General features: G+C 40.6%; 1 protein-coding gene across 5 annotated transcripts in view; it reads left to right on the top strand.

The window, feature by feature from the left end:
• RTEL1 (regulator of telomere elongation helicase 1) overlaps positions 1 to 18,550 on the top strand; it is a 207,794-nt gene that overhangs the window by 119,649 nt on the left and 69,595 nt on the right. For all 5 annotated transcript variants that reach the window (XM_087890974.1, XM_087890976.1, XM_060684364.2 and 2 more), the window contains exons 15-17: positions 2,626 to 2,700; positions 5,163 to 5,244; positions 10,667 to 10,799. In XM_087890974.1, coding sequence (XP_087747100.1) covers positions 2,626 to 2,700; positions 5,163 to 5,244; positions 10,667 to 10,799 — 290 coding nt within the window. The remainder of the gene's footprint in view (positions 1 to 2,625; positions 2,701 to 5,162; positions 5,245 to 10,666; positions 10,800 to 18,550) is intronic.

The following is an 18,550-nucleotide window of genomic DNA, read 5'->3' on the forward strand; positions in this document are numbered from 1 at the left end:
AGCCAGATTCACTTAGCAACCGGGTTATTAACTTAACAGCTGCAATGATTTACTTAACAACTCTGGCAAGAAAAGTTGTAAAATGGGGCAAAACTCACTTAACCAATGTCCCGCTTAGCAACATAAATGTTGGGCTCTATTGTGGTCGTAAGTCGAGGACTACCTGTACCATTGCTGAGCAGGGGACGATCTCTTCAAAACCAATAACCATAGGGTTAAAACAAATTTAGCAGGTTATGGAAACAGAGTTACTGAATGTGGAAGTGACCTGGTTAAGGATCTATCTCCCTTCAGAGAATTTAATAATCTATTTTTGCATAAAATCATTTCTCTTCCGCCCTTCTGTTCTTTCAGTCCCCCCCAAGGGCTGCTTTGATCATCCTCATTATCATTTTAAAACATTCTAAAATGAAAATAGTAAAAGGAATAGTAAATTCGGAGCGAAGCACTAGGCAATTTCACAGCAGGAGCAAAAAAAATATCACCTATTATTCAGTTCCAGCAATTTTTTACGCCATCTGTTTATATGTCCGCAAGCAGCTTACACTCTGCAGTACAAAAAAGTTCCATGAAAACAATCCGAGTTTGTCTCAGAATGCTTGTCAAACATAGCACCAAAGGCTACCAGGAGGATCTTACTTGGGTCGCAGAGCCCAAAATAATGCTGCTTACTCGACTTACGACCACAAGAGCCTTGGTAGTACAGGGGTTTAAGGCACCCTGTTATTAAGCTGGTTATTAACACCAGCTGCCTGCAATTACTGTAAGTTTGAATCTCGCCAGGCTCAAGGTTGACTCAGCCTTCCATCCTTTCTAAGGTAGGTAAATTGAGGACCCAGTTTGTGGGGGCAATAAGCTGACTTTGTATAAATATACAAAAGGATGAAGGCTATTGCTTAACGCATTGTAAGCCGCCCTGAGTCTCCGGAGAAGGGCGGCATATAAATCAAATTTAAAAAAAAAATAAAAAAATTGAGCCCAACATTTCTGTGGCTAAGCAAGACGTTTGTTAAGTGTATTTAGCCCCATTTTACAACATTTCTTTCCACAATTGTTAAGTGAATCACTGCAGTTGATAAGTTAGTAACCTGGTTGTTAAGTTGAATCTGGCTTCCCCACTGACTTTGCTTGTCAGAAGGTCACAAAAATCCCCTGACCCCGGGACACTGCGACCGTCATAAATACGAACCAGTTGCCAAGCATCTGAGTTTTGATTACATGATCATGGGGATGCTGCAAAGGTCATGAAAAACAGTCATCAGTCACTGTTTCCAGTGCCATTGTAACTTTGAATGGTCACTAAATGAACTGTTGTAAATTGAGGACTACCTATACTGGGAGATTTCTGAGGCATCTGTTGGAAACCCAAGAGGAACCATAAGAAATGCAAGATGGGCCAGTAAATGATCCCCATTCCCACTATAGAGGGCTTTCTGGAAGGGTCTCTGACAGTGAAACAGGCTGGGGGCGACGCATGAGTGGCAGCAAGTGGCAGCAGAAGAAGTGGGCTGGCAAGGCAAAGCAGGTATCTATGTGAGGCCTGGTAAGCAGGGAAGCTCCACCCCCCGGCCATCCCCACCCCAGCTTAATTTTTACCCATGCGCCTCGCCCTACACCCTGCACCCTGGAGTGGGCGGGGTCTTAATTAGAGCTTATTGGGGTGGGTAGGGCTTATATTGGGCGCATGTGTAAAAAGCTAGGATTTAATTGAGGGGTAAATCGTATTATCGGGAAACACGGTAGAGGTGAAGGGGGTTTGCTCTCTGCTTATATTTAAGTGGCTTGCCCTGTTGGTGTTGGTGGGAATGTTCTTAGTGGTTCCTTGATTAGGTTGTATATTGTTGGATTGTTTGTCTCAGTTGGTAGTTCCTTGATTTGGGGTATTCCTTACAGCTTGATTGTTAGTCTAATAATCATCTTGGTGTTGATCTCTGCGTATCTGGATGTTGATTGTTGGTGAGGAAGTGTTTTGGTCTCTTTGTTTCCTTCTTAGCTTTTGAATGGTCTCTTTTGAATGGTATGTAGATGTCATTTATCTCTATGTGCCTGTTGATGGCTGATTTGTCTGAGTGCCTGGCTTCCAGGAATTTTCTAATGCTTTTGGATTTAGCTTAGTCTGAGATGCTTGGTCTCCTGGGGATTGGCCCAAAGTCATCCAGTCGGCTTTCATGCCTAAATTGGGACAAGAACTCATCATTTCCTTGTGATTGGTTCAAAATTACCCAGCTGGCATTCATGCTAAAGTGGGACTAGAACTCACCTCTTGGTGATTGATCCAAAGTCACCCAGCTGGTTTTCGTGCCTAAGTCGGTACTAGACCTCACAGTCTTCTGGCTTCTAGCCTGGTTCCTTAACCACTAGCCCCAGCTGGCTATTTTTCTAAAATAAATTTTTCTAAAATAAATAAATAATAAATTGCTTTTTAAAGCAATTAGTTAGTTTTCCATGCTTTCAATCTGACTGTTGAGTTAAGGTCATAAAAGGTAAACTAGAGAGCCAGCAAAATCATAAGATCATAATGAAATACTTTTTTCTGATAAGGTGAAGGCATTTTCGAATGTTACTTTACTAGAAACATGGCTGGATTTGTCACCCATTTAATTCTATTTTTTCCCTCTATTGTAGACTGTTTTTAATGTTGGTTCATCGGAAGGGGCGCCTGGCATCGTAGCAGGTGATGTGATATCAAAATACTATAAGGTAAGTAACACCCTTATAAGGCAATGATATATTCTTTAGTTGCTTTTTTGCTAGAAAATTAGAATATGATTTCCAAATCTTCAAGTGACACCTAAACTGGATACATTAAATTAAATTTAAATGGCCACTACATTTTAAGGAAATGAAAAGCACAGGTTTCACAGTTCTTCAGTTTAACGTCTGGGGTTTTCAAAGACTTTTTTTGTACCACCTGTATTATTTTCGTAAATAACTGAAGACGGTGAACATATCTAATACTCCTTCCTCCTCCTATTTTCTCCACAACAGCAATCCTCTCGCTCAGCTGACTTTCTTTCCTAAAGCAGAACAGGAAGTCAGTCTCCTGATGATTGGTCCAAAGTCACCCAGTGCCTTTCATGCCTGAGGCAGGATTAGAACTCAGAGCCTCCTGATGATTGGCTCAGAATCACCCAGCAGCTTTCATGCCTAATGTGGGACTAGGACTCACCGTCTCCTGGTTTCTAGCCTGGTCCCTTAGCTACTAGACCAAACTGGCTATTGTTAGTTACTCTTTTCTAAACTGCAATCCATCTGTTTCTTCAGCCCTTAAACGTATACAGCCTCTGTGTAGCTTTCCCCAATGCGATGCCTTCCAGATATTTGATGCTATTCCAGAAGAATTTTCTTAGTTTAAACCAAAAAAACCGGAACACAATCACACTGAAGCACAATGAAAATTGGTTCATTGACAGAGCTGGAGGCTAAAGACAGACCCAAAGAGGGAAATGTTTACTATCACGATCTACAGATTTAAGCAGACAGCATATGCATGTTATTGGAAACAGCAGTGATGTCATTAAGTGATATAGGCAACTGCAAGCATTTGTTTTGAGTCCAGCATATAACACAGGGCAGTGTTTCTCAACCTTAGCAGCTAAAATGATTAAAGGCCTGGAGACTAAAACATGTGAACAATGGTTGCAGGAATTGGGGATGGCCAGTCTAGAGAAAAGAAGGACTAGGGAGGACATGATAGCAGTCTTCCAGTATTTGAGGGGCTGCCACAAAGAAGAGGGGAGTCAACTTATTTTCCAAAGCACCAGAAGGCAAGTGAAGAAAGAATGGATGGAAACTAATCAAGGAGAGAAGCAACCTGGAATTAAGAAATTTCCTAACAGTGAGGACAATCAACCAGTGGAACAACTTGTCTTGAGAAGTTGTAGTGCTCCATCACTGGAGGTTTTTAAGAAGAGATTGGGCAGTCACTTGTCTGAAATAGTACTGATTCCCCTGCTTGAGCAGGAGGCTGGACTAGAAGACCTCCAAGGTCCCTTCCAGCTCTATTCTGATTAATTGGTTGAACTTTAGGATAATTCTGGGAGTTGAAGTTCATTTTAAAGTTGCCAGTGTTGAGAAACACTAACGCAATGAGGTCATTAAAGCATTCGAAAGCCAGTTTGGTCTAGTGTTAAGATTCCAGGCGACGGTGAGTTCTAGTCTGGCCTTAGCCATGAAAGCTGACTGGATGACTTTGAGCCAGTCCCTCTCACTCAGCCCAATTAACCTCACAGGGTCATTGTTGTGGGGAAAATAGAAGAAACAAGGAATATTAGGTATGTTTGCTGCCTTATTGATAAAAATAAGGATGGGATACAAATAAATAAAATAACTACTAGGTAATACAACAGAAGCAAAAGGACTGTGGGCTTTTGAAAAACAAAGAGACAGCTTTTCATAAACATGGTTTATTTCTAGGAGTTGTTTCCATTTCCAGAGCTTCGTTCAACACCCATGGGGTTTTCCCATTTGTCAGTTTTCTTTGGCGTTTTGATGTGTTATTAGTTGAGCTGATGGTTTAATTCCCCTGAATAATGTCTATTTGGGTTAGAGAATTTTAGCTTGATCTCTCAAATTTTCCTTTACGGTGACACCCAAATAGTCATCTCTAACTTGGAAGGGCAAGAATTGTAAGCTAAAGGATTTGGTTCACATTCATCGGAGTAAATGGACCTTAAAAACTCTTATGGAATGCAAATTGTATTAGATGGTGGTTTGAACTCCTTTTATGGACGTATAGACCCCTTTGAGGGGACGCGGTGGCTCAGTGGCTAAGACGCTGAGCTTGTCGATCAGAAAAGTCGGCAGTTCGAATCCCTAGTGCCGTGTAAAGGGGTGAGCTCCCGTGACTTGTCCCAGCTTCTCCCAACTTAGCAGTTCGAAAGCATGTAAAAAAAGCAAGTAGAAAAATAGAGACCACCTTTGGTGGGAAGGGAACAGCATTCCATGCGCCTTTGACATTTAGTCATGCCGGCCACATGACCACAGAAATGTCTTCGGACAGCGCTGGCTCTTCGGCTTTGAAACGGAGATGAGCACCGCCCCCTAGAGTTGGGAATGATAGCACATATGTACGAGGGGAACCTTTACCTTTACCTTAGACCCCTTTGAGACATCGTGATGCAGGTTCATCTCCTGTTCTTTGATGTTATCCTCTTTTCCAGGTCCATATCCATCTTGATGAAAACAATACAAAATGGAAGCCCCGGACCGATTTGTGGAACTCGTTGCCAACTAAGAAACAAGGTAACCTGGAGGTTAAACACTTTACAGCTTGGTATAAAATAATAGCGGTAGATTTATTTGGCTGTTAACTTAGCATGTCGTTACGATGAACGCTATTGGGAGGCTAAATATCTACAGAGATTCTCAGTCACGCAGGTCAAAGGTGTCTCAAAGGTGCTTTTTCAAAGGGCAACTGGACAATGTTTCTCCTTGAGGAAGGAAGACGTTTTGCTTCCCATTCAAGAAACTTCATCAGTTGTGACTGGATGGTAGGATCACCTTTTCCTTCCATCGCCCCCAAAGTTCTGCTAGAACCGATGAAGCGTCTTGGATGAGCAGTGAAATGTCTTCTTATTCTTCCTCGAGGAAAAACAATCCAGCCGCCTTTTGAAAAAGCACCTTTTGAGACAACTACAGCTAGTCTTCGACTTACGAACACAATTGAGCCCAAAATCTCTGTTGATAAGCGGGACAGATATTAAGTGAATTTTGCTGCATTTCAACCACCTTTTTTTTTTTGCCACCATTGTTAAGTGAATCACTGCAGTTGTTAAGTTAGTAATACGGTTGTTAAGTGAATCTGGCTTCCCTATTGACTTGGCTTGCCCGAAAATCTCAAAAGGGGACCCTAGGGCACTTCCGCCGTCATAAATATGAGTCAGTTTATTTATTTATTTATTGGTTCGATTTATATGCCGCCCTTCTTCGGAGACTCAGGGCGGCTTACAATGCGTTAAGCAATAGCCTTCATACTTTTGTATATACCTGCTTAGTAGGGCTTTTGCCCCCCCCTCCTCCCCCCAAGCAGTGTTCTTTTTTATACAAAGTCAGCTTTGTATAAATAGTTGCCAAGCATCTGAATTTTGATCACAGAACCACGGGGATGCTGCAACGGTCATGTGAAAAATGGGCATAGCTCACTTTTTTCAGTACCGTTATAACTTCGAACGGTCACTAAATGAGCTGTTGTAAGTCGAGGACTACCTGCATTGGAGACTGTTTCTTCCTTGGGCTTCTGTGCGCCAGTTGTGTCCTTTCGTGGACTGACAAGTCCAGGAAGTCTTAATCGTGGTCGTAGATCGAGGACTACCTGTAGTAATTACACTGGGGAGAAAGAAAGGCCGAAATAAGGGACAGATTGAATTGTAAAGTCCACCATGGTTCTGACTGGATGCAGCAAGCAAGATATTTGATTGCATGTAATACCTTGTTGTGAGCTTTGCGAGGCCAGTGAGGCAATTCAAGGGAATCACTTAGGTAATGAGGTAGCAGAGTTCTTTGTTCTTTGCTCTCACAAAACAAAAGAGTCATATTCCATGAGTTTCTCTGCAGGGAGTTATTTTCCTTTGCTTTTCCGAAACAATGCTTGCCTTTCTTTCTCTCTCTTTCTTCTTAAATGGGCTTTGTCCTTAGTTCCAGGAACATTTATAAACATACAGTTCAAAATACAGATTTCGTTGGAAAAAGAAAAAAGAATTCTATTGTTTTTCTTTTGGTTCTGTTTGGATAACATTGCAGAGAAGTACTAATTTAATTTAATTAATTTAATAATTCAATTCAATTCAATTCAATTTATATGCCGCCCCTCTCCAAAGACTCAGGGCGGCTCACAATACATTCCAAAAAATCATTATAAAAAAACATTTAAAAATTAAAAAACATTAAAAACTCATTCACGCCATTCATGGCTGGATCTCGCCAGATCACAAGAGCGAGATCAACGGCCCCAGGCCAGCCGGAAAAGCCAGGTCTTCACCGCTTTTCGGAAGGCCAATAGGGTGGGGATGGTCTGGACCTCAGGAGGTAACTGGTTCCAGAGAGCCGGGGCAGCCACAGAGAAGGCCCTCCCCTGCGGGCCCGCCAGCCGGCATTGTTTAGCTGACGGGACCCGGAGGAGACCAACTCTGTGGGATCTTACCAGTCGCTGGGAGCTATGCAGTAGAAGGCGGTCTCGAAGATAACCTGGCCCTGAGCCATGTACGGCGTTAAAGGTAATAACCAACACCTTGAATTGTGACCAGAGACCAATAAGGAGCCAGTGCAGCTCGCGGAGAATTGGTGTAATGTGGGTGTATCTAGGTGCATATTTAGTACATCTAGGTGTACTAAAATGGATAAGGCCTGCATGCAGCAACCCTGGGAACAAAACCCAGAATATTGATGTTTGTTGCTCAGTCTCTGTTAAGGATTTAATAATTTGTGAAGAGCTCAACTAAATCACTAAGTAGACAAACATCTGCTGCTAATTATGGACATTTTAAACGGACTTCACTGATTGTACAGGGAATCCTCAATTTATGAGCACAATTGAGCCCAAAATTGATGTTGTTAAGTGAGACATCTGAGTTCTACCCCATTTTACGACCTTCCTTGCCACAGTTGTTGTGAATCGCTGGAGGTGTTAAGTGAGTCTCCCAGTTGTTAAGTGAATCTGGCTACCCCATTGCCTTTGCTTGTCACAAGGTTGCAAAAGGTAATCACAGGACCTTGGGACACAGCAATGGTCATAAGTATGAACCAATGGCTAAGCGTCTGAATTTTGATCACATGATCCTAGGGATGTACAAAGGGATGTACGTGTGAAAAATGGTCATAAGTCACTTTTTTCGGTGTTGTTGTAAATTTGAACAGTCACTAAATGAACTGTTGTAAGTCGAGGACTACCTGTGCACTGCTACTCAGGTGTCATGTTTTCTGTTGTTACAGTGAGCATGCGGTGACTGAACTTGTTTAGAAGCCTAGTGAAAAAAATACAGGGATTGTAATAAAGTGGTTTCAGACAGATCTCGTGGACAGATACACAAAATCAGTTACAGGTAGTTCTCGACGTATGACCACAATTGAGCCCAAAATTTCTGTCGCTATGCGAGACATTTGTCAAGTGGATTTTGCCCCATTTTACGACCTTTCTTGCCACAGTTGTTAAGTGAATCACTGCAGTTAAATTAGTGACACGGTTGTTTAAGTGAATCCGGCTTCCCCATTGACTTTGCTTGTCAGAAGGTCTCAAAAGGGATTACGTGACCCTGGGACACTGCAACCGTCGTAAGTATGAGTCAGTTGCCAAGCATCTGAATTTTGATCACATGACCATGGGGAATGCTGTGACGGTTGTAAGTCACTTTTTCAGTTGCCGTTGCAACTTCGGTCACTACATGAACTGTTGTTAGTCAAGGACTACCTGTCCAGAACTTCTGGCTAGTTCTACATGTGCGTTTTCGCCTTTGTGTGACAGCAGAACCAAATCAGAGATGCACCTGAAATGCAGGGGTGGCTTCCCATAGTGCACTGATTGTCAAGGTTCCAACTAATGAACCCACACAAATCAGAGGCTTGGACTTCTTTATTGAGTACATCATATCGGCACCTATTAAAGGAAAACCAGCTCTAAATAATTCCTACGGTTTCAGTATAATTAAAAGAAGAAATAAAAACCATCCCTAAGTGTCACAGGTCACGTTGGCCAAACCAGGCTCACCTTCTTCAATCTTATCCGTTCCCCATGGAGATGATCTTGGCTCCCATGAGAAAGGTCTCAATTTAAATCATCATTTTTAAAGAGCAACTGTCATCTCTCCCGCAGCGGCTCCTCCTCTGACCCGCTGTTGACTCACCGACAGTCCCAATATCGCAAAATTGTGCAGCCTCATGCTACATAACAAAGCTCCATTTCATGCTGAATAAACTAAATTATTAATGTTAATATTAAATAGAAAACTACCTTTAGATAGCTTTTTACTCTAAAAGCATTTTATTAAAATAAATTGATTGAAAAAAATCTGTATTTGCGCAAAGATGGAAAGCAGAGAAAATCCCTACAGAGGGAGAAGTAATTAAGAAAATATTGGATTGTGTAGAAATGAATAGATTTACTTTGACAATTAAAGGAAGAGAGGAATTGGAATATGTTAAGATATGGGGGCAATTTTATCATTGGTTAGAGAAGATATATATATATATATATATATATATATATATATATATATATATATATATAAATTTTCTTACTTCTTCGTAGGGTTTATGTGTGTTTTTCTTCTAGCCAGGTTTTCCCTACGTAGCCAAGGTTTTTTTGTAGCTCCAGCTCAGTAGAATCTCATCTACTCGGTTCTGGGCTTTTTTCTTTTCTAACACCTAGCAAGCTCTCGCTGATGACAGCTAACGAGCTAGAAATGGATCTATTTAGGTCTCCCACCTAGCAGCGAGAGCTTGCTAGGTGTTAGAAAAGAAAAAAGCCCAGAACCGAGTAGATGAGATTCTACTGAGCTGGAGCTACAAAAAAACCTTGGCTACGTAGGGAAAACCTGGCTAGAAGAAAAACATATATATATATATATATATATATATATGTAGGTCTTTGGTTATTCGGGTCTTCTCCCACGTAAAATTGGAAGTGTCTTGGCGACGTTTCGACGAAGTCTCATTCGTCATCTTCAGGCTGGTGTTCTCGGCTTCGTGCTTCCAGGAGCAATTGCCTTTGAATAACCAAAGACCTACATACAAACACCCGCGAAAACCTGAGAAAACATATATATATATAGGGTAACGTAATGAAATGAGTGAAGGAGAAAGAAGAGAAAGAAGATAGATAAATGTATTAATAGAAAAGCAAGAAATGTGGGAGAAATGTTATAATCAATGAAATGATAATATTAAGATATGATAAATAGTGGAGGAGTAGGAAGAAGACACAAAAGATGTACTCAGATGATATACTGAATGAATGATTATGTATTGTATGTTTGTTTATACAATAAAAAACTTATTTAAAAAATCTTATTTAAATTTTTTAAAAATGTGATTTTTTTTAAAAAAAATCATCAATGTTTATCTATCCTGGATGATGTTACCTAGTTGGATAATGAAATGTGTGCAAAAAAAGCCCAGAGAGCACCAAGGACTCCATTGTTGTAAAGGTTTGACGTAGGCCAGAGAAAAGGTGTAAAATGATTGCATTTAGTTCTTCTAGCAAGTTAGCAAAACCAAATCACTCCAGGTTAATAGATGCTTGACAGGTAAAATAATTATGCAAATAATTACATTCATCTTTAATTTTATAAGGGACACGGTGGCTAAAACACTGAGCTTGTCGATCGAAAGGTCGGCAGTTCAGCGGTTTGAATCCCCAGTACCGCGTAACGGAGTGAGCTCCCATCACTTGTCCCAGCTTCGGCCAACCTAGCAGTTTGAAAGCACGTAAAAAAACAAATGCAAGTAGAAAAATAGGGACCACCTTTGGTGGGAAGGTAACAGCGTTCCGTGTGCCTTTGGTGTTTAGTCATGTCGGCCACATGACCACGGAGACGTCTTCGGCTTTGAAACGGAGATGAGCACCGCCCCCTAGAGTCGGGAACAACTAGCACAGATGTGTGAGGGGAACCTTTATCTTAATTTGATACGCAAAGATGCTCTAACATTTTGCCTTGGTGTTCATTTGATACAGGGAAGATCTTGAGCTACTGGTGTTTCAGCCCCGGATACAGCATGCAGGAGTTGGTTCGTCAGGGAGTCCGCACCATCATTCTGACGAGCGGGACCCTTTCCCCACTTTCCTCTTTTGCTATGGAGATGCAGATGTGAGTCCTGTTTTATTTCCTTTTTGAATTAATTAAAAAAATAATAATTAATAGGCCGCTTCAGGCAAGATGACGCTACAGGGTGCATAAAAACAGCAGCTGCAGCCAAAGCAGTAGCAGCAATATTATGTATCTATTAGAGCCATGGTGGCTCAGTGGATAGAATGCAGTATTGCAAGCTGACTCTGCCCGCTGCCAGGAGTTCGATCCTGACTGGTTTAAGGTTGACTCAGCCTTCCGTCCTTCTGAGGTCAGTAAAATGAGGAGCCAGTTTGTTACGGGGCAAGATGCTGCTATTGTAATCTGCCCAGAAAGGGCTTGTAAGGTTTACAATCAATTTTCAGACTTATGACCCTTGCACCATCCCCATGGTCACATGATCAAAATTCAGGCGCTTGGTAACTGGCATATATTTATGACGGTTTCACTATCCTGGGGTCATGTGATCACCATTTGTAACCTGACAGGGAGGGTCCATCTTAACCCTCTTCCTGCCCACCAGACATTCCAAGCTCCTCTGGTTTCTTTGCTCTCTGGGAAGCAGCCCCCTCCCTCCTCGGAATCCAGGCTACATTCCGCCACATCACGGGAGCTAGGAAGCCTGCCTTTCCATAGGAGCCCTTGCCCTATGGAAACGCTTGGGCTCCCCCCCCTCCCCCAGCGTTGGATAGGGAGAGGGGGGTGAGAGGCTTTAATGAGGGACTGTAGGTTGCGTGTTTTGCTTTGGTGCAAGGTGTTTAATGTTTATGGCTTTATTATAATTATGCATTATTTTATTATTACTTTTTTTTAAATTGCTGATTGAGAGCTTCCCAGAATTCAGTATAAGATGGTCTTTCTCTTTCTTTCTTTCTTTCTTTCTTTCTTTCTTTCTTTCTTTCTTTCTTTGTTTGTTTGTTTGTTTGTTTGTTTGTTTATTTATTTATTTATTTATTTATTTATTTATTTATTTATGATATATGTTTGATGTTTATGGTTTTATTATATTTATGCATTATGTTATATTTCTAATATTCTTTTAATTGCTGATTGGGAGCTTCCCAGAGTTCAGTATACGATGGTCAGTTTTACTGTTTTTTGTTTTATTTTGTTTTATTTTATTTTATTATTTTATTATTTTATTTTATTTTGTTTTATTTTATTTTATTTTATGATATATATATCGTAAATATATGCCCCAATAAAATGACTCTGGGCAGCTTAGAGATTGCAAAAAGATGAATAGAAAAGCAGTTAACATTTGAAAATCATACACATGATTTTTTTTGAAAACCAGATAACTATATTATTTATTTACTTGATTGTGCCTCCATTGTTTATTTTATTGTTTTATTCCTTTGTTATTGTTTACGGGGCAGGGGGTTCATCCTTTTTTCCTCCATGTTATTGTTGTAAGCCACCCAGAATAGCCCCCCAGCAAAATGGGCAGCAAATAATTTAACACACAAATATGTAAATAAATACAGATGTTTTAAATAAGTAAATAGAAAGCCAATTTGAATAAAGGCAGTTTGATCTAATGGTTAAGGCACCAGACTAGAAAACCAATGAGTTCTGGTCTCACCTTAGTCATGAAAGCCGGCTGGGTGACTTTGGGCCAATCACCAGGAGATTGTGAGTTCTAGCCCTGCCTTAGGCATGAAAGCCGGCTGGGTGATTTTCAGCCAGTCCCTCCCTCTCAGCCCAACCTGCCTCAGAGGGTTGTTGTAGGGAAAATAGGAGAAGGGAGGTGTGTTGCATATGTTCGCTATCTTGCGTTATTTGTAAAAATAAAAAAGGCAGGATACAAAAAAATAAATAGAAACATTAAAAAGCCATACAGCGAAATCCACAGCCAAGGTATTCTCTCATCCATTGATAACATTCAATACAACCGCTGGTCTCCTGTTTCCCCACATGATGGCGACCTACAACAAAACAAATACGATTTATATTTAAGTGCCTCTGGAGCTTCTCACTTCTCCAGCTCAAGGTTGTCCCAAAGGTGCTTTTTCCAGGAGGCAACTGGACTTTCTTTCTCTCCCCCCCCCCCGCCCCCCCCCCCCCCCCCGTTGAAGACATTTCGCTTCTTCTCCACTTGCCTCTTGCAAAAGCACCTTAAGGTTTAAACCATTCCAAGTAATGTGGTATTTCCGGTCCTAGAAGCTGTGCAGCATTAATTCCCAGACCTTAAAGGATTTTCCAGGAAAACATTTTCAGAGCTTCCTGAAGACCTTGAAAATGGGAGATTCCCTGGCCTTCCAGGGCAAGCTGTTGCAAATTAGCCTCCAGACAAGAATGATCTCTATAAAAGAAAAAGATTGCTTAGAAGCAACTTTTTGCCCCGGGTTGAAATAATATTGACAGTAGTGATACTGAAAGCGGAAAAACTCAGGGATTTTCCATGGTTATCATTATCTCCCCGGTTCCTGTTAGAGAACAATGTGTTTATTTTCTTCTGCGGTTGTCAAGAAATGTTATTGCCTGCCCACCGTACTTGCTATGTTTACACTGATGCAACTCAAACTTGGCTCACCAATACTCAAGTTTTGTTGTGCCCGGAAATGTTTTGTTGTACCTTGAAATGGTTGACTGTTTTATTGTGCCTGGTGGACTTGTAAAAAAGCCAGAAATGTCTGGGTTCAGATCAACATTCAACTTTAAGCAGAACTTTACTTACTGGGATTAATGGACATCCAATTAGAAAAGGACCTTGGGAGTTTCTCATGTTTCTAGACTGCTCATCTCTTTCAAAGATGCATTTATACTTTTATTATTATTATTATTTTATTCATAAACATTTTTTAATACAGTGTATTGTTAGGGTATACCATTTAGAAGACAGAGAAAAAAAGCCAACTAGAAAATAGTAATAAATATTAACACATGAACTAATAATAATAATAATGTAATAACACGTGTATTGAGAATAGTAGTAATAATATAACCAAATGATTTTAACTAAGTTTCTTTTTATATTGGCTTATTTACATTTTTGTTAATTATAACTATTGTAATTATAAACCTTCTTTATTGTTAATACAAACATTCGTAGTCTTTCTTCCTCTAATTTCTACCTCTCGTCTCTAACCACTCATAAAATCTGTTCCACATCAAATAATATTCTGTGTCTTCTTTATCCTTTATTTTTAAGGTTAGCTTATCCATTTCAGCACGGTCTAAATTTTTTTGAATTACTTCCTCATCCGGCGGGGTGTTCTCATTTTTCCAGTATTTAGTAAATATAGTCCTTGCTGCTGTCAATATATGTAAAACTAAATATGTGATCCCTTTATCAAAACCCTCCGGTATTATGCCCAACAAAAACATTTCTGGTTTTAGATCTATATTCTGTTTAGTTATCTTTTCCAGCCAGCTGCGTATTTTCTCCCAATACTTTCTTGCTTTGGTACACGTCCACCATATATGATAGTAAGTACCTGTGGGTGGATTGCATTTCCAGCATTTGGCGGACAGATTACTGAGCATTTTTGCCAGTCTTGCCAGTGGTAAGTGCCACCTGTAAAACATTTTGTAAAGGTTTTCTTTATACGCCGAAGCCATAGTCAATTTATAGTTCCTGTCCCACGGTTTTTGCCATTTCTCTAACTCTATATTATAACCAAAAAAAATTTGCCCATACAATCATTGTTTCTTCATCAAAGATGCATTTATACTTGATCACTGTTGCGGGACTATTATATGTTATTGTCATTGTTCAGTCACTAAGTTGTGTCTGACTCTTCACAACTGTATGGTCCCGAGCACACCAGTCTCCCCTGTCCTTCACTGTGTCCCGGAGGGGCCTATTTCCTAAACTTCAATCACTTCCTGCATGTATGTATACGTTCAATCTTGCAGCTACTAAGATTGTTAGACGAGCAGGCACAAAAACAGCCAGGGAAGTGATTGAAGCCTGGGAAATAGGCCCCTCGCGTCAGTCAACAGGAGCAACAGCAATAGCACTTAGACTTATATACCGCTTCATAGTGCTTTACAGTCCTCTACGCAGTTTACAAAGTCAGTATATTTCCCCCAACAATCTGGGTCCTCATTTTACCAACCTTGGAAGGATGGAAGGCTGAGTCAACCTTGAGCCGGTCAGGATCAAACTGCCAAATTGCAGTCAGCCAGCAGAAGTAGTCTGCAGTACTGTACTCTAACCACTGCGCCACCACAGAGTGCTGATTTACCACCAGCTTATAAAATATTTAGGAGGCCAGGGCTGGGCAGCACAAGGAAACGACAGTTAATGATTTAAAAGCCAACCATCAACATACCCCAATCAACATTTAAAAAGGCACCATATAAATAACATAAATAAAAGAGCCGAAGTGGCGCAGTGGTTAGGGTGCAGTATTGCAGCTACTTCAGCTGACTGCTAGTTCAGCAGATCAGCGGATCAAATCTCACCGGCTCAAGGTTGACTCAGCCTTCCATCCTTCCGAGGTGGGTAAAATGAGGACCCAGATTGTTGGGGTCAATATGCTATTTTAGTATACTGTCTTTGGTGTAAGCCGCCCAGAGTCCTTGGAGAGTGGGCGGCATAGAAATATGAATAATAAAAATAATAATAAAAAACACACACAGAATAGCCCAAAGCACACACTCTCCAAGAGAGAAGTTCTCTGAGGATGGGCTCTAGCACGAGATTGAAAGCTCAGAAGAGTAAATCTCGGGTCCTGATGACCGACTCAGATTGCATCCTGCGACATTATCCTGGGACACACACATCCTTGGTGACTTACGATCAGGATTGAGCCCAAAATTGATGTTGCTAAGTCAGCCGTCCTCAAATTTTTGGGCACCAGGGACCGGTTCCATGGAGAGAGATTTTTTCCCACGGACCAGAGGGGGCGTGGTTATGCATGCCGCCTGCATCCCGCGGATGGGAGTTCGCTTGTTTACCCGGCCTGGTTTCCGGCATGCTGAGGCGTAGTGCTGGTCCACTTAGAATAGAATAACTTTATTGTCATTTGGAATGTACACTAATTGGCGTACATTCAAATGAAATTTCATTGCATACAGCTCCCAGAGGGTCTCCATCTCCAATATACACAACATAAACATGACTAAATAAATAAAGACAAAATTAGGCATATAACTACATAGATTATATGTCAAGGAGAAAAACTCCTATAAATTGTCTCAACTTCTACCCTCAAAACGACGTTATAGGGCACTGCACACCAGAACAACTAGACACAAGGACAGGTTTTTCCCTGCATGCCATCACTCTGCTAAACTTCTAATTCCCACAACGCTGTCAAACTATTTACTGACTATTTACTATAAACTATTTACTACTATTCTTCTCATCCTTCCTATTACCTGTCTCCTCCTCCTTCTGACTATAACCTTCTTGCTTGTATCTTTGTATTGTTTTATTTAGTTTCCTAGTATGATTTTGATTGCTTATTTAGTATCCTATGACTATCACTTAAGTGTTGTATCTTATGATTCTCGATGAATGTATTTTTTATGTACACTGAGCTTAACTCACCAAAGACAAATTCCTTGTGTGTCCAATCACACTTGGCCAATAAAGAATTCTAAAAACACAGTCTAGTTTGGATGTATACATGTACATGGCGAGAAAAACGAATCTTGCAAGTTTGCAAGATGGGTGGCCTAAGGCTGGGGAATTCTGGGAGTTGAAGTCCACCAGGCTTAAAGTTGCCAAGGTTGGAGACCCCTGGCCTAAGGAACAAAGCTGTTCCAGAATTAGATAGTTCTGCTATAAATACTTTGAAACTTCATCCTAGAGGGGAACAATAGGAACCGACTGTGAAGTGGGTGTATTGGGTCTCATAGACCGGGGGTTGGGAACACCCCTGTGCTAAGTGAAACATTTGTTAAGTAAGTTTTGCCCTATTTTATGACCTTTCTTGCTACAGTTGTTAAATTAGTAACCCAGCTGTTGAGTGAAAGTGGCTCGCCCCAAATGTCAGAAGGTCACAGAAGCGGATCACGTGAGTCCAGGATATTGCAATTGTCATAAATATGAACCAGTTGCTAAGCATCCGGATTCTGATCACATGACCCAAGGGATGCTGCAATGGTTTTAAGTGTGAAAAGCAGTCAGAAGTCACTTTTTTCGGTGCCATTGTAACTTTGAACAGTCACTAAACAAACCATCGTAAGGCGAGGACCACCCATATATTTCAACATAGTATCAACAGTAGAGACCTTCAAATTTCTAGGCTCTACCATATCGCAAAATCTAAAATGGACACCTAACATCAAAAACGTCATCAAAAAAGCACAACAAAGAATGTTCTCTCTGTGCCGACTCAGAAAGCTCAAACTTCCCAAGGAGCTGCTGATCCAGTTCTACAGAGGAATGATGGAGTCTGTCATCTGCACCTCCATAACTGTCTGGTTTGGCTCTGCAACCCAACAAGACAGACACAGACTTCAGAGGATCATTAGAACTGCAGAAAAAACCATGGCTACCAACCTGCCTTACATGGAGGACCTGCCTACTGCATGAGTCAAAAAAAGGGCTATGAAAATATCTACAGACCCCTCACATCCTGGACATCAACTGTTTCAACTCCTACCCTCAAAACGACGCTATAGAGCACTGCACACCAGAACAACTAGACACAAGGACAGTTTTTTCCTGAATGCCATCACTCAGTTAAACAAATAATTCCCTCAACACTGTCAAGCTATTTACTAAATCTGCACTACTATTAATCTTCTCATCGTTCCCATCACCCATCTCCTTCCACTTTTGACTGTGTGACTGTAACCTTGTTGCTTGTATCTTTACGATTTATATTGACTGTTTCCCTATGACTATCATTAAGTGTTATGATTCTTGACGAACGTATCTTTTATGTACACTGAGAGCGTATGCACCAAGATAAATTCCTTGTGTGTCCAATCACACTTGGTCAATAAAGAATTCTGTTCTGTTCTGTTCTGTTCTGTTCTGTTTGTCTTCAAATTCAAATCTTTATTGTCAGTGCACAACATATGTACAATGAGATTTGTTGAGCTTCATTCTACGTTTGTTTGCTAATTCATTCATAAAGTTTATAGGCTGCCCATCTTACTGCAAGGTAACTCTCATTAAATCATACATAACGTGAGCTTTTAAGTTGTTCTATTTGATGCGAAGGCTGTGATAAATTTATATGACTCTCAACAGATGTTTTGCAGCTAAGTCTGAATGCAAGTTTTGCTTTGGATTGATCTCAGTTCAACTTTGTTTCTACACCTCATTACTTTATGAAAATTAATGTCCATTTCAAGTCACCCGTGTACTATCCCGGCCAATTATCTGCATGATATATGTGGAAAAAGTTTTTTTTTTTTCCCCTTCCTGCTTTATTTTTATTACTCTGGATAATAAGAGTAGAAGGTTGGTAGATATCTGGATGCCAGACCTGGAAGCCATCTTTTATAATTGGGGGGCTTATTTAATACAGGATGAACATTTATGTAAGATTACCATCAACACAAGTGAATTATGTGATTTGGAATACACAACTTCCTTTAGAGAAAGGAATTCTCTTTTCTCCTTGTGGAAATGTGTCAACTCTCCTTCCTCTCGGGAAACAATACTCACAATGGAGGAGATTGTAGGAATGAATTTAATGAATATATTACAGGTAGTCCTTGACTTCGGGCCACAGCTGAATCCAAAATTTCTGTGGCTAAACGAGATAGTTAAGTGAGTTTTGCCCCATTTTACGACCTTTCTTGCCACAGTTGTTAAATGAATCTTGGCAGCCGTGAAGTTAATAACACGGTTGTTAAGT

This window comes from Pantherophis guttatus, chromosome 3, assembly GCF_059756535.1.
Source record: "Pantherophis guttatus breed Tessera chromosome 3, ASM5975653v1, whole genome shotgun sequence".
Taxonomy (NCBI): Eukaryota; Metazoa; Chordata; class Lepidosauria; order Squamata; family Colubridae; genus Pantherophis; species Pantherophis guttatus.